This window comes from Salvelinus fontinalis, chromosome 29 (genome assembly GCF_029448725.1).
Source record: "Salvelinus fontinalis isolate EN_2023a chromosome 29, ASM2944872v1, whole genome shotgun sequence".
Lineage (NCBI taxonomy): Eukaryota > Metazoa > Chordata > Actinopteri > Salmoniformes > Salmonidae > Salvelinus > Salvelinus fontinalis.
In genome coordinates this window covers 32,129,721-32,152,360 of record NC_074693.1, presented here as the reverse complement: position 1 = coordinate 32,152,360, position 22,640 = coordinate 32,129,721, and the positions used below count along the sequence as shown (strand labels likewise).

The following is a 22,640-nucleotide window of genomic DNA, read 5'->3' as shown; positions in this document are numbered from 1 at the left end:
GCCATTTCTGGGGTGCAGATAATTGTTGATTTCTGAGGAAGGTAACTAACTTATCCTCCGCAGCAGAGGTAACTGGGTCTTCCTTTCCTGTGGCGGTCCTCATGAGAGACAGTTTCACCATAGCACTTGATGGTTTTTGTGACTGCACTTGGAGAAACTTTCAAAGTCCTTGACATTTTCTGAATTGACAGACCTTCATGTCATAAAGTAATGATGAACTGTAATTTCTTTTTGCTTATTTTAGCTGTTCTTTCTATAATATGGACTATCTTCTGTATACCTATCCTACTTTGTCACAACACAACTGATTGGCTCAAATGCATTAAGAAGGAAGAAATTCCACAAATTAACTTTAACAAGGCACACCTGTTAAATGAAGCTGGTTGAGAGAATGCCAAGAGTGTGCAAAGCTGTCAAGGCAAAAGGTGGCTACTTTGAAGATTCTCAAATATAACATATATTTTGATTTGTTTAACACTTATTTGATTACTACATGATTCCATATGTGTTATTTCACAGTTGATGTCTTCACTATTATCCTACAATGTAAAACAATTGTACAAATAAAATAAAAAACTGGAATGAGTAGGTGTGTCCAAACTTTTGATTGGTACTGTATATATCCCATACAAAAAGTGCCTGCAAACATTAGGACAGACAAATTGAATTATCCCACTCCTTAATTAGGAATAAGCTTACATTCACTTATCAATGGTCTCAGTCCCTTTTCAAATATGCCTAAACATTGCAAGAACTCCAATATATAAAGTGAGAAGAACTAGTTCTACAACTAATCTGTAGAGTACAGTGAGAGCCTTGTATTGGCCTACCGATTATTTTAACTGGTTTTGACAAAGTAACATTTATTCATGATTCTAACACAAACGAATAAGTCATACCATTTGAAAAGCAGACAAAACCATATCAACACACTTTACTGAGCCATCGAGCGCTGAATTAACTTATGCAACCACACAAGCCTGACTTGAGTAAAAATGCAACTTTCATATGATAACAACAACACACGACTGTTTATACCAGACTCGGAAACCATATTATACACTCAAAAAATTGCTTTTTTCTATTTCAGATACAGCTTCACAATAAGCTATAGAGGGTCACCATTAAATGACTTGTCTATCTAACAGCTGTGTATTCTATAGCCATGGTGTGGAACAGAGAGAAAAACTCTACAACAGAGGGTGTGGGAGAAAGTAAAGAGACAAAAATGTCTGCCTTGTGAAATATAGCTGAATAGCGATATCATGAAATATGCTAGAGTCAAGCTTAAGCGACACTGAATGTAAAAACCTGACCGACTCTCATAATGCTCATTTCCCAAAAAGAATCCCATGTCTGTCTTGCAACTGAGAAGGTTTGTTCAACTTTAATACTCCGACTGCATTAATAAAAGGTCTGTGGATCACCAGCTGGAGGAAAAGAGGAGGACTACCGAGGTAGTCTACTGTGTCTCGTCTCCCAAAAACAAGCCAGTGACTCAGAAATAGAGAGTCTCCAATCACAATGTCTTTGAGAGTTAAATACTTATGTTCACATTGGAATCGGCTCAACGAGGAAAAACCTGAGGATAGTTAAAGAATGCTGGTCACACCAAAACCACGCCTTGTCCTGCCCAGTCCTGAAGCAATTAGTGGTTGACTTTTGGTGGCTAAGCATCAGATGTGTAGTATTGCATTGGATGAAGATGAATCAAGAAACACCATTGGAGTGAATCTAGTGTGAAGTTTCTTAGGTGAAGTAAACAAGGGCATGGGGAGGATAGTCAAGGGCATGACCACGGTGCAAATTACAGGGGAGCTCCCCTATAAGGAGAAAATAATGATCATTTGAGTATTGGTGATGTAGTCTATTGTTATTTTACCCTATTGAAGTAGATATTCGATCACATGTACTTATCTGAAGCCTGTATGTGTTCATTTGTGTAGGCCTACCGGGGTTCAAAGTTAATTGTGATTAACATTGTAGTCTAGTAGGTTGACCCTGTGTGTTAGGGTGACCATATGTCCCGTTTTTTCACGGGACAGTCCCGTTTTCAGCCACTTTTTAGGTGTCCTGACTTAGTCACAAAAAATGTTAATTTCTTCTGTTTTTCCAGTGGTGTAAAGTACCTAAGTAAAAATACTTTAAAGTACTACTTAAGTATATTTTTTGTACTTTATACACCATACATTTGCCCTGACACCCAAAAGTACGTGTTTCATTTTGAATGCTTAGGGCAGGAAAATGGTCCAATTCACGCACTTATTAAGAGAACATTCGTGGTCATCCCTACTGCCTCAGATCTGGTGGACTCACTAAACACAAATGCTTTGTTTGTAAATTATGTCGGTGTTAGAGTGTGCTCTTGGCTATCCGTAATTATTATAATATTTTATTTAAATTGTGCTGTCTGGCCCTCCCAAGTGGTGCAGCGGTCTAAGGCACTGCATAGCAGTGCTTGAGGCGTCACTACAGACCTGGGTTCGATCCCAGGCTGTTTTACAGAAGCAGTGCGGTGTCAAGAAGCAGTGCGGCTTGGCAGGGTCTTGTTTCAGAGGACGCATGGCTCTCGACCTTCGCCTCTCCCGAGGCCGTACGGGAGTTGCAGCGATGGGACAAGACTGTAAATTCCAATTGGATATCACGAAAATGGTGCTGTCTGATTTGCTTAATAAGGAATTTGAAATGATTTATACTTTTACTTTAGATACATTTTAGCAATTATATTTGATACTTAAATATATTTAAAAACATTTAAAAAAATAATTTTACTCAAGTAGTATTTTACTGGGTGACTTTCACTTTTACTTGAGTCATTTTCTATTAAGGCATCTTTACTTTAACTCAAGTATTAAAATGTAGTACTTTTTCCACCACTGCGTATTTCAATTTAGAGTTCCCATTCATTTGATCAGAATAGACATTGATTGCATTCCAGCCCGACAAAACGTAGGGTATAGGCTAGCGAGCCAATGTGTCATATCGTCAACCAATCACATTGGGTCAAATTCTGCCGGGCCCAGTTCCAGCGAGCTTCTAATGGAGAGCTACAAAAGTAAGTTAATATATAACTATTTCAGTCCAATAGTTAGTCTAAGGTATTTTGGCAAACTTGTGTAACTTTGGCAAACAGTTACATTCTCCTGACGTCAACCAGGAAAGTTTACATGGCCAAATATTCCCAGATTATTATAATTTAGCTTGCCCGGTGTGACGGAGGGGGACTTTTTTGGGGGGAGGGGTATTTTTGGGGGGTGTTGTACATCTAGAAAAATATACCAGATCATGTATTTTTCCATAAAGCAGGCATTATCTGAATATATACACAGATAATTCCCTAGATCAAGACGGGAAGACAAGTTTTATACTACAGATCAATATTCAATATCAAGGGTCAAGGGTCAAAGGTCAAAGTGTGTGGAGGGGTTAGGGAAGGCACATCCCCTCTTCTCCCTCAGGGTAGAGAAACTATATATCATCCAGGGGCTCCAAGTGCTTACTGTGACGAATAGAAAGAAGAAAAAAAAATTGACATAAATACACAGTGTATCAAGACTGGTGCATTACAGACCAGACAGAAAAAAGTAAGTAGGCATCTATTCACCAGCGAAAAACCCTTACAGGTTCAGGTTTGACTCCGTTACACACCCACAAAGGAAAATGTTGCTTCCTAATATCTTAGAGAAGTGACTACAGGAGGCGACTGTAGTAAAGCTCTGTACCTGTCAGGTGGTTCTACTGCATCTGCATCCTAAGCAGCCGTCGCTTGCCCTGAAGACAGACGGTGAGATCACGTTAGATCACAATACTATGACTAGCACTGAAGTGACAGTATCCTATTAACCTAGATTTCTAAATGTGAGATACAACTCCCAGTACTACCGCCACGGCTGTTGCATCATCATCATTCATGATTTTGTAATTGAAAATGATCTATGAAAACAAAATATATAACCATCTGTGCATTTATAGACAGTATTAGTCCTATTTTCATCTACTATTCCAACTAATCAAACATTCTATTGATCAGTTGCATGCTGTTAGTTGTCAAATTACCTGTTACCTCAGCAGCAGGGGCCTCATCATCATCTGGAGATGGGATGATCCTGCCGGTCATGGGGCCGACCCCCAGGACTTTGGGCCTCTTTTCAGTCTTGGCTGCTCCCTCCAGCACTACTACAATGTACTCCTTCTTGGGCGCCTCCACAGGTGCCACCACCACAACTGGGGCAGCCTCCACTGCAGCTGGGGCCTCTTCCATCACAGCCTCTTCCACCGCAGCCACTTCTACGGGTGGGGCCTCTTCTACGGGTGGGGCAGCTGGGACCTCCTCCACTGCAGCCTCCTCCACCTCAGGTGGGGCCTCTTCTACGGTTGGGGCCTCTTCTACAGGTGTGGCCTCAAGTGGGGCAGCTGGGGCCTCCTCCACTGCAGCCTCCTCCACTGCAGCCGGGGCCTCCTCCACTGCAGCCGGGGCCTCCTCCACTGCAGCCGGGGCCTCCTCCACTGTAGCCGGGGCCTCCTCCACTGTAGCCGGGGCCTCCTCCACTGCAGCCGGGGCATCTTCTATGGGTGCAGCTTCAAGTGGGGCAGCTGAGGGCTCCTTCACTGCAGCTGGGACCTCCTCCACTGCAGCTGGGGCCTCCTCCACTGCAGCTGGGGCCTCTTCTATGGGTGCAGCCTCAAGTGGCACAGCTGTTGCCTCCTCCACTGCAGCTGTGGCCTCCTCCACTGCAGCTGTGGCCTCCTCCACTGCAGCTGGGGCCTCTTCTACGGGTGCAGCCTCAAGTGGGGCAGCTGTTGCCTCCTCCACTGCAGCTGGGGCCTCCTCCACTGCAGCTGCGGCCTCCTCCACTGCAGCTGGGGCCTCCTCCACTGCAGCTGAGGCGGCCTCCACTGCAGCTGGGGCGGCCTCCACTGCAGCTGGGGCGGCCTCCACTGGGGCGGCCTCTTCGACTTCTTCTACAATAGGCACAATCACTTCTTTGACCACTTCAGCGACTGTGGTCACCTCCAAAGCAGAGGCTGCTGCCAGAATGACTGGTTCCACTGCAAGACAGAACCCAGCGCCCAAACATCACTCACACTCATGTTACAAAAAGACTGACTCACAATTTATCTCCAACTCAATCAACATAGCATATATGCACCCAGTGTAACAGGAGAAAGGAGATACAGGAAAATAGAGTGAGTTAGACATGCCAACGTGAACATTGTAGACTTCTGTGTTCAAATCCCAAGAGATGGTGAAAGACGCTTTCTTGTTTAAATAGTACAGTTTGACCAAAACCCTTACGGTCTCAGCCCACTGTGTGGGTTAGGGAGAATACACAGACCAACACGTAGCCATTAGCCAGACAGAGGTCACAGGGAGAAGACGATTTGTACAGACATAGGTGTTAGCTTGTGCTTCTTCTGATTAAAAAGGCAATCCGAATGTCTTGAGACTACTTTTAGGTCATCCGTGCATTTTTGTTGCGTTTGCATCAACATTGTACAGACCAAGGTGTACTTTAACCATGCATTGACCTCTATTGCCTGCATCACTTGCTCCCCAAAAATCCCATATCTAAAAGTTCAGCTGGACCAGTCATTAAAACCTCTATTGTTGCACATTTTGGTGCATGATGCAAAGCAGAAATGCATTGGACCAATGCAGAATGTCAGGCTATGGCAAGAATGCCACCAGAGCATTGAGTGACAGCAAAATAATGGGTGGTTTTGAGAGAGTTAGGATGGAGCCTACGGGTGCAGAACTTCAACATACAGGGTAGCAGTGGCATGTGTGTAGATGGCAGGCATAGAAAAAAAGGTGCGGTGACGGGAAAAACATTGAATGGAAGAGGGTACAGGAAGCAGTAGAAGCAATGAAGGAACACTGTGTGGAATAGCAGTTAGCTGTACATGACAATTCCCCATATGGTGCATGTATGCAACACAAAATGCCGTTAAGTGTGAACGAGTCATTTCTAATGTGAATAGAAGACATTCCAAAATAAGTCATCAGAACATACAGCAAAGACAGTACTTTTGCATGTTGTCCACCATCCTTCAATAAAAGAAAGAGGCCACCTCAAATAAACTCAAATGCCTTCCTGACAAATATCACAAAGGAACACACAACAAATGGGATAATGGTTTGATTTCAAACATTTGTCTTGACATTTTTTCACAACTAGGGAGCTTTTCTGACATGTGTCCAGGGCTAAAGTAAATTGTTTGTTGACTCATGGGGCAACAGTGCGGATGTGAATGAACTCTAGTGTCAGTGTGGTGGATTTATCCCGAAGTTCTTCATAGTACAACAAGCATAATATTAGATCAGAAGTGTATTGTCTTGTCATTTGTCCTGGTGATGGAAACCACCGTTGTTTTGGAAAGACTTTGTAGGGCACCCGAAAGCCCTACAAGCGTAGCGTATTAGCACAAGCAAACCAAACCCAGACAAATTCAACACGGGAGGGGATCTTTCCAGTCATTTTATTGTACGGCTCAATTAATTCCCTTAATCAATTACACGACTACTCACTACGTTAGCTAGTTGCCTCTGAGGTAAGGCAGGGGAGAGATTAAAGGGCATTGATACATGGGGTCAGTGGAGCTTTGTAAACAGTGTTTGAGAGGAAGAAGGGAGAGAGGGAAGGGGTGAATAAAGGTAGTTCGGAGGGGGAAAGGGGAAATAATCTGTTTTTTTGTCACATTTCACTATTGGGGGGAGGGGGCACAGTGATTTGCACTATTGTGTATTTCTATCCTTACTGTGATATGAGGTTGAGATGGATGACATCACTGCCACTTTCTAAAAGGTCTCACAGCGGTGATCATCTGCTGTTCTGATTGAATTCACTGGTAAAAGCTGCTTTAGCACTTTTACCATCTGCTGGACTCAAATATACCGTACACAGTCAGGAGAGTTTGAAATACAGAAAATCAAACCCCACACAAAAACCTTGAAGCTTCTGTCTTCTAGCTTTTCACACTTTCACTTACAAAATCAGCCATACCATTAGTTACTCTCTGCCCTCAAAGTAAACTCTAATAAACTAGTAAATAAAAAGTGTTCTCTTCGACAGAATAACCTTCACGGCAGAGGAGTCTAGCTCTACAGTGGTTTTAGAACCAGGTGAGATCAGTGTTAGACGCTGTAGTGGTAATCTGTGGTGTAGGTAAGGAACAGTGTACACATAACCTCCCTGTTGTTGCTGGCCTATCGGAGTGTGTGTTGGGCTGGTGGTGAAGGACAGCGTGTGCCTCCCTGCGGTGTGTGTGCGTTACTCAGCAGCAACAGCAGCCTCTGGGGCTGCCTCCTCCTCTGGGCCCGTACCGTTGATCTCCTCCTCCGGCTCTGCCACGGCAACTACCTCCTCAGCAGCCTCTTCCACGGCCACTTCCTCTGCTGCTGCCTCCACTTCATTTGCCACCTCGACGACCTCTTCTGCGACCTCAGCAACACCCTCTGCAATCTCCTCCACCACAGTCTCCGCTTCCGCTGGTGTCACCTCTGCCTCTACTGCTGCTGCCTCCACAGCAGGTTCTTCAGAGACTGCCTCGGACACTGCTTCTGCCTCGACTGAGGCCTCTTCCGCGGGTTCTGCTCCGTTTTCTGCCGCTACAGCCTCCTCAACTGCAGACTCCTCTCCAGCCTCTTCTGCTGCTGCCTCCTCCTCCTCTCCTCCCTCCTCAACCGCCTCCTCTGCTTCCTCCTCTCCTCCCCAGGCTGCTGCTTCCTCACCTGAAATAAAAAACAGAGAGAGAGAGAGAGAGAGAGAGAGAGAGAGAGAGAGAGAAATATATGAATCAGTAAAAAATGGCATCGGCCTTTGAAACACTGCCTGAGTAAGCTTTACAACACGAAATAAGAGTATTTGCAGTGCATGTGAATTACACTACTCACGCCTACATAACACTAGCCTATAATATAACAGAATATTCCGATAAAGTACTATTTCTATGTTTTTATCTTAAATCATATTTACATTCATTACTTATCATTTAGCTGCCATGTACACAACCACACACTGAAACAATCACACAACGCATCTCACGCGCCCATGCCACTCATCTTACCACACCTCCGGCTCATACCACACTCCACCTGGAAGGGGCAAACAAATCCCTACAGAAGAGAATTCACTGCAGAACCACATGCAAAGCCCAACGAGACAGAGAGAAAAGGAGGGGAGAGAGGGATAAAAACAACAAAAGGAAAGGAGCAAAATTAAAGTGACATAGGGGAGGTATACAGGATCAGGGGTTAGAGGTCAGAGGGTGGACTAAGGAGTGAGGGGATAAAGATGGTGAATCTTACCATCCAATCAAAGCAACCAATACCTGGAAATTCCAACAATAACAGAAAAGCCAGGTGGTTTGTGTGCATTTAATTTTAAATTGAGGCAGTCTGTCTTTTTACACATTTAGCCATGAACATGATTCCATCCTAGAAGACGCCACAAAAACATGAGTTCATAAAATTAAAATTAAAATGGGGAAATACATAGAACGAAGTGTCCAGAGGAGAAACGTTCAGAAACAGACAATAGTTGAACGTATGGGACGTAGCAGGACTTGTTCGGTCATACAGGAGAAGGAGGAAAGTAGGAGATTTCCCCCTTTTCAGATTCATCCAAAGAGTCCAGTAGGCTATAAAGTCCCCTGACGTATATCCAATTTAGTTTTACACTGAAAAGAGTAAAAATAGGAGAGCGTTAGCGCAAAAAGGAGGAAGAGAACCTTTAACTTTTAACCCAAAAAAGGACTTAAAATCAGATTGTAATTTCACCATTATCAAATACGCAAATTTAACATCAAAGACTATGAGCATCAAATCCCTACAGGCTTATCTCATCAAAATGACTGATAATGCACTGATAATGCCAACAGTGAATTAGCATTCTAGGTTTAAAGGGGCACTAAGATGAATTCACCTGTTTCCGTTTGACGAGTGGCGTCAGTGTGGACATTGAGTTTGGTAGGGAATAAAGACTCTTTAATAAAGAGGTACAGGTTTACGAGAGGTTGGGGGGGGTTAACAGTGAAAGAAGAGGGTTTGAAGGGTGGGCACGTTTTGGGGTGGATCGTACAGTAGGAAAGGAGTAGTGTCAAGGAGGGGAGCCCCCTGTTCTGATTAACAGGTATTTCAGCCAATAGGACCAGGTTAGGGTCAGACGGGAGAAGCTGGGTGGGGTGGGGTCAGAAAGGAGAGGCTGAGTTTTCTACTTTCAGAATCACTCCGATAAAAATGTCTATATCAAAGTCATCAACAGGAGTAGGCCATCTAGAGTTTACCATCTAGAGAAACCAAGACATCCTGTACAGGGAACAGGTCCTCCCAAATATTACCGTCAACAGAAAGTTTTACACCAACTACATGCTTTGGGTCCCCTAACAATATTTTTTCTGCCGATGACAGAAAGCTAAGGCGTTGGGTTGTGAAACTTCCAAAACTAAGTCCAGAAAATCAGAGCGCAGAACCTTTTCTTGACCCGACACCTTATCCGGGTGTCAATTCAAATAAATGGGTAATCTGTCTCAGACCGTTATGCCAGTTCTACTATGCGTAAATAGAACGCATTTAAGGCCAGAAGGTTGGAAGCACTCATTGCTGATAAATTGGCTGAAAATTTTTGCAGGTGAGGCAAATGGCTCAGGCAGTTATTAACCAGAACAGGGAGATCTCAGAGTGGGTGTAAGAAGCTATGTGATTGGTGCTCTGCAGTGACTAACCAATGAGGATTTAGGAACCTTACAATGAGTGGAGACATCACTACAAACTATACTGTAGATTATCATCATGGCATTTCACAGCATTCGGCTCAATCATTGAAATGCAATACATGAAGACTCCACTCATTTCAGAGCCCATGAATCCGATCCTTTTCCCCACCATTGGTCCTCAGAATTCTGTGAAATGCAGTTTTGTGAATGTATCTAGAGAAAAATCTAGGTGCGAGTGCACCAATAGAGTAGGTGTGAGTGCACCAACAAAATTACAGTGAGAGAATAATCAAATCCATGCCAAGGTACCCTTAGTCTAAGACAAAGTTTCATTGGTCACTCAGAAAGAGAGTCATTTAACAGGCTGTGAGTTATTATAAAAATGAAAGACATTAGCCAGTAGAGCCACACATAGGCACTCACCCTCCTCTTCCTCATCCCTGCCTGAAAACAGACACAGAGAAGCACAGTGTCACATATTTACAGGGTTTTATATGGATTGTATACTGAACAAAAATATAAACGCAACATGTAAAGTGTTGGTTTCATGAGCTGAAATAAAAGATTCCAGAAATGTTCCATACGCACAAAAAGCTTATTTCTCTCAAATTTGTTTATATCCCTGTTAGTGAGCATTTCTCTTTTGCCAAGATAATCCATCCACTTGACAGGTGTGGCATATCAAGAAGGTGATTAAACAGCATGATCATTACACAGGTGCACCTTATGCTGGGGGACAATAGACGGCCTTGCTCCCCAGTGGGTGGGCCTACGCCCTCCCAGGCCCACCAATGGCTGCACCCCTGCCCAGCCATGTGAATTCCATAGATTAGGGCCTAATGAATTTATTTCAACTAACTGATTTCCTTATAAGAACTGGAGAACTGAAATCGTTAAAATTGATACATGTTGCGTTTAAATTTTTGTTCAGTATAATATAGGCTATGGAGTATATGGATTAGAGATCTACACAATGATCCTGCTGTATGTAAACTCAGCAAAAAAAGAAACGTCCCTTTTACAGGACCCTGTCTTTCAAAGATAATTCGTAAAAATCCAAATAACTTCAGAGATCTTCATTGTAAAGGGTTTAAACACTGTTTCCCATGCTTGTTCAATGAACCATAAACAATTAATGAACATGCACCTGTGGAACGGTCGTTAAGACACTAACAACTTACAGACGGTAGGCAATTAAGGTCACAGTTATGAAAACTTAGGACACTAAAGAGGCCTTTGTACTGACTCTGAAAAACACCAAAAGAAATATGCCCAGGGTCCCTGCTCATCTGCGTGAACGTGCCTTAGACATGCTGCAAGGCGGCATGCGTACTGCATTTACATTTTAGTCATTTAGCAGACGCTCTTATCCAGAGCGACTTACAGTAGAGTGCATACATTTTTATTTATTTTTTACATTTTACATACTGAGACAAGGATATCCCTACCGGCCAAACCCTCCCTAACCCGGACGACGCTATGCCAATTGTGCCTCGCCCCACGGACCTCCCGGTTGCGGCCGGCTGCGAAAGAGCCTGGGCGCGAACCCAGCCCAGCGCGAACCCAGAGACTCTGGTGGCGCAGCTAACACTGCGATGCAGTGCCCTAGACCACTGCGCCACCCGGGAGACCCTTACTGCAGATGTGGCCAAGGCAATAAATTGCAATGTCTGTACTGTGAGACGCCTAAGACAGTGCTACAGGGAGACAGGGCGGACAGCTGATCGTCCTCGCATTGGCAGACCATGTGTAACAACACCTCCACAGGATCGGTATATCCGAACATCACACCTGCGGGACAGGTACAGAATGGCAACAACAACTGCGGAACGCACAATCCCTCCATCAGTGTTCAGACTGTCCGCAATAGGCTGAGAGAGGCTGGACTGGGGGCTTGTAGGCCTGCTGTAAGGCAGGTCCTCACCAGACATCCCCAGCAACAACCGTCGCTGGACCAGACAGGACTGACAAAAAGTGCTCTTCACTGACGAGTCGCGGTTTTGTCTCACCAGGGGTGATGGTCGGATTCGCGTTTATAGTCGAAGGAATGAGCGTTACACTGAGGCCTGTACTCTGGAGCGGGATCGATTTGGAGCTGGAGGGTCTGTCATGGTCTGGGGTGGTGTGTCACAGCATTATAGGACTGAGCTTGTTGTCATTGCAGGCAATCTCAACGCTGTGCGTTACAGGGAAGACATCCTCCTCCCTCATGTGGTACCCTTCCTGCAGGCTCATCCTGACATGACCCTCCAGCATGACAATGCCACCAGCCATACTGCTCGTTCTGTGCGTGATTTCCTGCAAGACAGGAATGTCAGTGTTCTGCCATGGCCAGCGAAGAGCCCGGATCTCAATCCCATTGAGCACGTCTGGGACCTGTTGGATCGGAGGGTGAGGGCTAGGGCCATTCCCCCAAGAAATGCCCGGGAACTTGCAGGTGCCTTGGTGGAAGAGTGGGGTAAAATCTCACAGCAAGAACTGGCAAATCTGGTGCAGTCCATGAGGAGGAGATGCACTGCAGTACTTAATGCAGCTGGTGGCCACACCAGATACTGACTGTTACTTTTGATTTTGTCCCCACCTTTCTTCAGGGACACATTATTCCATTTCTGTTAGTCACATGTCTGTGGAGCTTGTTCAGTTTATGTCTCTGTTGTGGAATCTTGTTATGTTCATACAAATATTTACACATGTTAAGTTTGCTGAAAATAAACGCAGTTGACAGTGAGAGGACTTTTTCTTTTTTTGCTGAGTTTATATGAATGAGGTTGTCGTAGTATATCTGTCTGATCTGTACTCAGTTATGATTTTGGCATGGTGTTTTATTGTCCCCCACAATGAAATCAGGGAGGAGACTGTGGATCTTTCTCCAAACGTCCGTCTGTTCGTCAGTCACACGTGACATCTCAGACAGCACTGGGCCAATTTGGACGAAACTTGGGTGAATGATGAGTCTTGCCAAAGAGATCCGTCATTTACAAAATTACACTGATTGGCCCAAGTCGGGAGCTATAGCAATTAACTGAAATGTGTTGGTCACACGCAATCTCAATTGGCCCCATGGGGGGCGCTGCATCATTCGTGGGGGACAACATGTTTAATTTTGCCTTGTTTATCTTTTCACACGTGTATGAGCGTGCATGAGCGTTTATGGGTGAGATAGCCGTGCACTTGTGTGATGATATCTGTGTAGTTGGGAGTTTATCGTCACGGTGAAGCCTGCCAAAATAAACATCCATTGCAAGTGGACAATAAAAACTAGATATATATCTAATCTCGTGTTTATACAGCACCAGTAGAACGATATGGTCCTCCCCCAGTGTCAATAAATAACCAACTCCCTAACCACTGTTGGATGACATAATAGCTGCAAGCATAAATAGAATAGTCTTGGACGGGAGAGTGTTTTTGTTAGCAGGAAGTGATTTTGGCAGAGACGAAAAGGAGTGATAGTGGGATTCGCAGGTCTCCGACAGCTGCCTGGACACTGGACAGCAATGACGTGGTTCGGCCAGAGAACGTGGGTGGGGGGGTGGCCTGCTTGGCTAGAAGTCCATGGTGGTCTGGCCAAAACTACTGACCGCTTGTTATTTCCACACACACACTGTTGTGTTCCCCTGTAGATCGGGCTGGGCTGTCCTGACCCGCGGGCTGGTCTGTCCGTGTCAGAGTTAATAATACATCATGACAGGAGACACCCTCAGTGTGTGCGTGGGTGTCTATTCTAATGAACTCAGCAGGATTTCCACTGCAGAAGGAAGGCTCTCCCAGAGGAGAAAATAGGACACACACACTGAATAGCCATGCTACTTTAAGAGCATGAGCGTGTGTGTGTGGTCCTTCAGTGACATTCCTCGGACATGGTGAAATAAATCAAGGATTATCCAGGCCTCCTGTCCCACAATCTCTAGCTTGGATCACATCTCTCTTTCTCTCACACACAGACAGGACAGAGCTACTGTGCCAACAATGACTCACGAATAGAGGGCTTAGGCCACTGCACTGAGAGGGGGGGTATGGGGTGGGTTGGCAGCTGGTGGGAGTGTAGCAGGTTTGTATTTTGTATGCGTCAGTTGAAAATGCATTGCAACAGTGGACAATGAATAGTTACAGTTGAAGTCGGGAAGTTTACATACACTTAGGTTGGAGTCATTAAAAGTCGTTTTTCAACCACTCCACCAATTTCTAGTTAACAAACTGAAGTTTCGGCAAGTCGGTTAGGACATCTACTTTGTGCATGACACAAGTAATTTTTCTAACAATTGTTTACAGACAGATTATTTCACTTATAATTCACTGTATCACAATTCCAGTGGGTCAGAAGTTTACATACACTAAATTGACTGTGCCTTTAAACAGCTTGGAAAATTTCAGAAAATGATGTCATGGCTTTAGAAGCTTCTGATAGACTAATTGACATAATTTGAGTCAATTGAAGGTGTACTTGTGGATGTATTTCAAGGCCTACCTTCAAACTCAGTGCATCTTTGGTTGACATCATGGAAAAATCAAAAGAAATCAGCCAAGACCTCAGAAAAAAAATTGTAGACCTCCACAAGTCTGGTTCACCCTTGGGAGCGATTTCCAAATGCCTGAAGGTACCACGTTCATCTGTACATACAATAGTACGTAAGTATAAACGCCATGGGACAATGCAGCCGTCATACCACTCAGGAAGGAGACGCGTTCTGTCTCTTAGAGATTAACATACTTTGGTGCGAAAAGTACAACTCAATCTCAGAACAACAGCAAAGGACCTTGTGAAGATGCTGGAGGAAACAGGTACAAAAGTATCTATATCCAAAGTAAAATGAGTCCTATATCGACATAACCTGAAAGGCCTCTCAGCAAGGAAGAAGCCACTGCTCCAAAACCGCCATAAAAAAAGCCAGACTACGGTTTGCAACTGCACATGGGGACAAAGATCGTACTTTTTGGAGAAATGTTCTCTGATCTGATGAAACAAAAATAGAACTGTTTGCCCATAATGACCATCGTTATGTTTGGAGGAAAAAGGGGGAGGCTTGCAAGCCGAAGAACACCATCCCAACTGTGAAGCACGGGGTGGCAGCATCATGTTGTGTGGGTGCTTTGCTGCAGGAGGGACTGGTGCACTTCACAAAATAGATGGCACCAAGGGAAAGAAAATGATGTGGATATATTGAAGCAACATCTCAAGACATCAGTCAGGAAGTTAAAGCTTGGTCACAAATGGGTCTTCCAAATGGACAAGGACCCCAAGCATACTTCCAAAGTTGTGGAAAATGGCTTAAGGACAACAAAGTCAAGGTATTGGAGTGGCCATCACAAAGCCCTGACCTCATCCTATAGAAAATTTGTGGGCAGAACTGAAAAAGCGTGTGCGAGCAAGAAGGCCAATTTAAACAATTTAAAGGCAATGCTACCAAAAACTAAATTAGTGTATGTAAACTTCTGACCCACTGGGAAAGTGATGAAAGAAATAAAAGCTGAAATAAATCATTCTCTCTACTATTACTCTGACATTTCACATTCTTTAAATAAAGTAATGATCCTAACTGACCTAAAACAGGGAATTTTGACTTAGATTAAATGTCAGGAATTGTGAAAAACTGAGTTTCACTGTATTTGGCTAAGGTGTATGTAAACTTCCGACTTCAACTGTATTTACAGTGAGTGTGTCACGGTCCTTAGCGCCAGGACCAAACCCAAACCGTGTCTTATCCAACAACCTTTCATGACATGATAAGTTAGTTGAGATTGGGAGGTAAGATGGTGGGTGAGGTTGTGCGGTAAGATGGTGGGTGAGATTGTGCGGTAAGACGGTGGGTGAGATTGTGCGGTAAGACGGTGGGTGAGGTTGTGCGGTAAGATGGTGGGTGAGGTTGTGCGGTAAGATGGTGGGTGAGGTTGTGCGGTAAGATGGTGGGTGAGGTTGTGCGGTAAGATGGTGGGTGAGGTTGTGCGGTAAGATGGTGGGTGAGGTTGTGCGGTAAGATGGTGGGTGAGATTGTGCGGTAAGATGGTGAGTGAGGTTGTGCGGTAAGATGGTGGGTGAGGTTGTGCGGTAAGATGGTGGGTGAGATTGTGTGGTTAGATGGTGGGTGAGGTTGTGCGGTAAGACGGTGGGTGAGGTTGTGCGGTAAGATGGTGGGTGAGGTTGTGCGGTAAGACGGTGGGTGAGGTTGTGTGGTAAGATGGTGGGTGAGGTGAGACTGACTCTTGGGAGGCCATGGTTTGGGCGACCACACGGTCTTGGGACGAGCGTTGATATCCGCTACACGGTCGTTGAATCTGGCGTGGTCTGTGGTCACAGTGCTGTATGTCTGTTGGAAGAAACACAAAGAACATTTTAAACGCTCAAAATAGTAATATCTTCACCTCTACCAGAGAAATCTATAAAATTATTTTGGGAGGCAACTTTAGCCATGTCCACCTCCCGAGTGGTCGGGACACTACAAAGTTAAAACACTACAAAGTTTTAGCTGTGCCACTAGAGATTCTGGGTTCGAGCCCAGCCTGGCTGCGACCGGGAGACCCATGGGGTGGCGCACAATTGGCCCAGCGTCGCCCGGGTTAGGGGAGGGTTTGGCCGGCAGGGATGTCCTTGTCCCATCGCGCACTAGCGACTCCTGTGGCGGGCTGGGCGCAGTGCACGCTGACACAGTCGCCAGGTGCACGGTGTTTCCGCCGACACATTGGTGCGGCTGGCTTCCGGGTTAAGTGGGCATTGTGTCAAGAAGCAGTGCGGCTTGGTTGTGTTTCGGAGGACGCACGGCTCTCGACCTTCGCCTCACCCGAGTCCGTACGGGAGTTGCAGCGACGAGACAAGACTGTAACTGACAATTGGATACCACGAAATTGGGGAGAAAAACGATATTTTTTTTTTTTAAATACCTAAAATAATAATAATAACTTCAGCCATGTCACATAATAAAATAGAGCACATTCTAGAGTTGTAAAGGTTTATAAAATAGGCCAGTCTGGTATTATAGTTTATCTCTAAACTACGTCATCTGAACTCAGACAGATCAAACTAAAATGGCCAGGCGTAGACTCACGTATGCGATGGCTCCAGCGAAGGCCCCGCCACACAGCAGGGCGTAGACGATGTTATCACCAGTACCACCGGGGACTGACGACATTTGTCGCCGTGGCAACACTACAAAAAAACAAAAAAAAGTCACGAGCACAACTCACCCAGTCTTCAGAGTGGTCATCAGTGAGAAGGGAACATGGTAGATGTAAACGGGATATTCGACATTTGATCTTGATCCCGCCCTATAACCCTGACTCCCCATTTAGATTGACGTAGACCTAATGCATCAAAACAATCCTCAGAAAGAGCGAGACGGAAGCGTGAGGACAGAGGCTTTGTTGAAGCACAATCCCTGGCTGTTTATTGGATTGGGTGGAATGCGTTTAGGTGTCCAGGAATGTGCCTGTCAGAGCTCATTTGCCTCCAACTGAAATAGACGTCAGTGATTCTCTGGTAGACCTTCAACCAGGGTAACACTGGGCAACTTTTTAAATAGGCTATTGTAAAATAAAATAAAGTAAAATACGAGTTGAATCAAATTCTACCTAAAGTAATTTTCCTAGCAGGTCAGCGCAATAGCAACATTCAAAAGCAGGTAAAATGACCCACCACCAATATTCATTTTTTTTTTTTTTTTTTTTTTTTTTATCACTCTCTCCAGACGCATTTTTTTTTGATGATACTCCGCACAAGGTGGTGCTGTGTCATTTGTCGTAGTTCTTTCACTTTGATTGTGTTTTGCCTGAGTGCCATTACATCAGCAGGAAAACACTGCAGCCAGGCACTTTGTTTACAACTTCAAGACTTGGACCATAGTCACAGATTCCTGCTAATGGTGTTGTAGGTCACTGCAGACAGGCACACAAAAACTAGACACACACAACACACAAAGACGGCACAATCGCACGCACACACTTACTACACAACAAGCATGCACATCTAGAACACAGACAGACATCAAACACACGAAAATTCACGAAGACAGAAATCTACCGTACAGACAGACTGTCACAGAAACAGACTTCTGGCTTTGCCACAGTACAAATAAATCTGTCAAGTAGCTACAGTTGTGAAAACTACCACGAAGCACAAGTGTCCAGTTTCACTTGTACAGTAAACAAGCGTCTAAACTGACAGGAGAGCTTGCATGCCTTTCACAATCAGTGCGCAAAGTGGGGGACCAGTTATTTTAGGCCCAAATAAAGTTGATAATTTAATGGGGAAAAAGGCAATAGGATTTTATTTTAGACATAACTAGTCCTAGTTGGTGTCAATTTCCTCTTGATCCTGATAATTAGGAAAGAACAGTGTCGCTGTTTATAAATGGGTTCTAACTACATAGTATGTGAGTTTCTCCTTTCAAAACAACAACATAGGGATTGTCACTGTACACTGTTATTTATACCAGCTAATCTGTTAAACCCTCCCAGGAGTTTGCAGGGTTAAGGTGGTGTGGGATTGAGAGAGTATGAGGGGTTGTGGGTCATAAGATTAAACTATGATACCTGCTCTGTGTGCCTAAGTACTGGTCAAGGGAGGAGAGTGGGCAGGGAGGGCCCCACTGCCATGAGAAGAGGCCCCTTCTTGCATGTAGATGTAGAAATGTATCAAATATTTTAAAAGATTATAACTAACCCAAGATAGACCACAGCCTGTTGTTTCCAAAGGGAGCAAATGGATCATAGTGGGCAGAACAAGCAAGGAGGTGGGCAGAGCCAAGCACGAGCTAGCGAGATCCTATTGGCATGTTCTAGTATTTATCTAGATATTTCTGTTAGGGAACTGAAGTGCGTGTGAGTAATAACTAAATCTGCCCTTGCAATCCTAAACATCACACTTTTTTTTTACTTTGGCAAAGGGTAAAGTCTACAAAAGTCCACCGTGTTTGTAAACAGATTCTAGTTTTGGGAACAGACAACTGTATTGAGATCAAATGTTTCATTGGTAAAAATAAATAAATAGCAGAATGTCGGCCAAAATCCATCTCGCTCCATCTTCTCCAACTCCCAGCCACTGGGCTTCCTCTCATCACTAAATTTGGTGGTGAATAGAAATGGCAACCGGATGCTTCATATTTACACATCCGATGAAACATCTGGCTCATTGTTCCATCTGTGGTTGTATACTGTACAAACGCAAAGCAGGGGCCGGTGTTATTGCGTAATCTCATAAGAGGCCACCATTGGTGTCTGACAGCAGGACACCGGACAAGCTCGCCTTTGAGTGTGTGTGTGTCAATGGGGAAAACGCTGGGCCAAAAGCTCACCGCACGTCATGTTGCTATCGTTGCCTAGCCCTTGGGCATTTGTCTAAGAGCAGCAAAATCACGTTCTGCAGGGGCTACAGCAAATTACGAGCAATGCCATGTAAGCAAAGGGTGTGGACATTCCACTAAAATGTGAAGGTCCATAGTGTAAGGTAAAGCTGTTGACAATTTAATAAAGGTCCAAATATTAAAATGGACCTTCTCAGAAGCTGACGTAATGTCAGCCTAAATATAAGTGTAAGTACAGCATATGGTTGGTTGCCTGAACTACTGAACTATGCCCATGGTAAATATTTCAAATGAATGCTGACTCCGGCTTTGAAACACTGATTAGGACAAACATTTTTTGTTCAGAGAATGCAAGTTCATTGGTGCGCGCTCCCGTGGAGGCAGCTATATGGCGAGAAACGCGTGCCTCTGTCCGCAGTCTATACATTGAGACCATGGTCACACCACGTGAGCAAAGCATGAACCCTATTTCAATGCCATCTTTGACATAATGAAGGTCACATATTATTAGTGTTTAAAACCACAAACATTATGTAACGAGCTTCCATTAATTAATACATTCCCTTTCAATTGCGTGTTTCGTAACTATGGTTAAAATGGATCATGTGAACACCTAGGCCGTGCAATCGCCCTTAATACAAAGTGACAAGCTGCCATAATCTAATGATTGGAGAGGATTTCAACGATTTATTGGCACAGTAGGCCATCGCTGAGTCTGTATAGTAACACCGAATTCATTTCGGAACAAAATTGTTAGGATACTTTGAGCATGAGATTACTTGAACATGGAGAAAACAGGACTTTCCCTTTAAAATGTAACAATGCTCCAATAAAATGATCAACATAAATACAATGAAAAGATTCAGAGCATCATTGGTCAACATTCCAATTGACCTTCACTTCCCTTGTCTTGTAACACCGGTGCCATCTTTCATATGTGGGATGCGACTGTTTCCAAAGCCAAAACACATGAGAACAAAATGTTCTCTTCTGAAATGCACGCATATTCCTTTGCCCGTAACCTATCCTACATAGGAATGAAAAACCAACAGGCATACACAGTTGCCATCTTGTATCATGTACAAATGTAATGTAATTAGATCTCTCCATATTTTGAACCCATCATGTAAATACTCACCATCTCTAGATAACTGCTGGGCTACCTTCCTTGCCAAAGGCCCATATTTTTGCCAAGCCGCTCTGCAGAGAAACATCGCCGCTCGCTATGCAAAAACGACCGTAGGAATGCAGCGTGTGCCGGAGCAAGGGAGGGCAGAATGAATGGCGTAAACTGGTCGTGTGTGAGAGGAGCGAATGAGAGCCCTATCTAGTTTGCGCTCAGCGCTGGATGTGTCTTCTCAAACGGTTCTTCACCTCCCCCTTTTCTCACGCACAAGGGAAACGGTCAAACGTCAAGCACGTGGAACCTAAACATAAACATATATTTTATTTTATCTGTGTGTCTTTCGTTTTTGGAATGTCTTTCCTGAACGTTTGCTATGAGTGCATCCATTTTACGAGTTCATTGTACGCACCCAAACCCCTTAGTCGATTGACACACCGTTGCACCAACCTAAGTAACATAATTTTAAAACTCCCGATCAAAATCCGTCAATTTCAAGTAGAGATACTGTATCTGACAGGACGGAAATTGATTCGGAGAAGCAAGAGGAAGCGAGTTTGATAAGGTCTCACCCAATTCCTGTACAAAGGACCGAAGACAGCCTTTTAACAAAGTTACTTTTTAACATGTTTTTCATGTGTTAAAATGTTTTACTTTTGTTAAATAATTTATACACATTTTAAATGGCTTTTACAGAATTGGATGTTTTACATAAAAAAAATATTTTATTTATGGTTGTTTTTATTGGTTTTAACAACATGTAATTTTTATCAAACTTAATTGTAATATTCAAATGCTATTTTTATGCTTTTATGACGTTTTTATGTGTAAAAAAAATAGGTACAAAATATATATGAGCTGTTATAAAGGAAATGCGATAATAAAACTTTTCCAAAATAAAAAAAATCTGTGTTTTGCATTGGATACGTCTTAATCTGTCGATATCGTACTTCTACATCGGCGGTGAAAGGTGGCAGAACTAGAGCGCATTTTGTCAAACCACGAGTCATCCCGAAAATTGGTTTTCTCACAAAAACGTCTGTAGCTTTCGAACGGTTTGACCAACAAACTATTATGACCACTCTATGGAAAGGGAGACTCACAAGTAGTGTCACAGGACTCGTCTGACTTTAAAAAAAAAAAAAAAAGTATGTTTTTCGAAGTATGAAGTTTTGTGCTTACCCACGAAAAGGGGATAAATATGTGTAAATATATATATATTTCCTTAACTGTCTTATATCTTATAGATATAGGACAACAACTTCAAAACCTATGATATATTTTTTACTCAATTTTTTTGCCATTTATGAATGTGTTATTCAATGCTTTTCTCTGGGCTATTGTAGTAAAGGCCAAATTAAATGTTTATACCTAGCGGTCCTAAAATTCCAAATCAAATAGCTCAATGATCCATAGTATGAACATCTTAACTTTCCTGTTGTGTTCCGGTCGAATTGGACTGATTTACAAGTTTTCTCTCTGAAAAATGTAGTTCATTTAATCTGATTGTCATAAGGTTCCATGACTTTGTCCACACAGGGCACCTGAACACCCAAAATACGTGCTTCTACACCTGCATTGCTTGCTGTTTGGGGTTTTAGGCTGGGTTTCTGTACAGCACTTTGAGATATCAGCTGATGTACGAAGGGCTATATAAACACATTTGATATGATTTGATTTGATTTTATGATTTTCATTACATTTTGGGTGTTTTATTTAATTTTTGTACACCTGTGGTGTTTCTGGTCAAAAATTACCGGTCATTAGAAATGAATGGGTGAGACTACAATTAGTGTATACAATTTAGTTTAGGCACATGCCCATTCATCAGATGGACACACTTCCTCTCCCAGACCCCCACTTGCATGTGTGTTTGAGCACACACACACACCTCACTTCCCTTCCCTTCTTGGCTTCCATGTCAACCCCCACGGGAACCTTTCCCCAATATATTCTTTCCCCCACGGGAACCACACCTGTTGGCATTCTCACAAGCAATCGCAAAATTGTTTCAATAATATATAGACCTTTTCTCACTGCTCTGGTATATAAAGCTTTTTTGAGGCCTTGCTCATAATTCATTATGTGGCAGCACAATAACCAAACGATATACTGTTTGTGAGGCTCTTGATCATATCTTTGATCATGACACCGGTGAGGAGGAGAGAGGCCAGGGAACTGACAGTGAAGTAGTCTGTGATAAATAGCACAATATGTTTAATCTGAGTATGTTATAGTCAAACTAATCCATACATTATGCTTTTTTGCTCAAAAACAAGTTGTATGAGCTCAGGTCAATGAAGCCTACAGGCCATAAATAGCAAATAGAAGTTAAAAACTTGTAATTTTCACAAGAACTTAAGTTGATAGAAAAAGATCTAACACAACATTAGGTGATAATAAATGTATTATTATGGATTTATAGTCAGCTATAATGGGGCGGTCATTTTGGACCGGGAACACAGAATTAATTAACAAGAAACGAACACAACAGGAGGGTTAAAACAATT

At 43.5% G+C, this 22,640-nt stretch overlaps 1 protein-coding gene across 3 annotated transcripts; it reads right to left on the bottom strand.

Annotated features, from left to right (window-relative positions):
• Window positions 1–394: 394 nt before the first annotated feature.
• LOC129827849 (fibrous sheath CABYR-binding protein-like) lies at window positions 395–20,523 on the bottom strand. 3 transcript variants are annotated; one of them, XM_055889080.1, is made up of 8 exons: window positions 20,146–20,523; window positions 16,755–16,855; window positions 15,914–16,019; window positions 10,138–10,158; window positions 7,325–7,732; window positions 4,057–5,049; window positions 3,723–3,771; window positions 395–3,499 (listed from the first exon to the last, which is right to left on the bottom strand). In XM_055889080.1, exons 1-7 carry the CDS (start codon window positions 20,219–20,221, stop codon window positions 3,752–3,754), a joined length of 1,725 nt encoding a protein of 574 aa, XP_055745055.1. In that variant the 5' UTR covers window positions 20,222–20,523; the 3' UTR covers window positions 395–3,499; window positions 3,723–3,751. The 3 variants fall into 3 exon arrangements, with proteins under 3 accessions (XP_055745055.1, XP_055745053.1, XP_055745056.1); XM_055889078.1 differs by having other exon boundaries at window positions 4,064–5,049; XM_055889081.1 differs by lacking the exons at window positions 395–3,499; window positions 3,723–3,771; window positions 4,057–5,049; window positions 7,325–7,732 and adding an exon at window positions 8,364–8,679 and having other exon boundaries at window positions 20,146–20,391.
• Window positions 20,524–22,640: the final 2,117 nt, after the last annotated feature.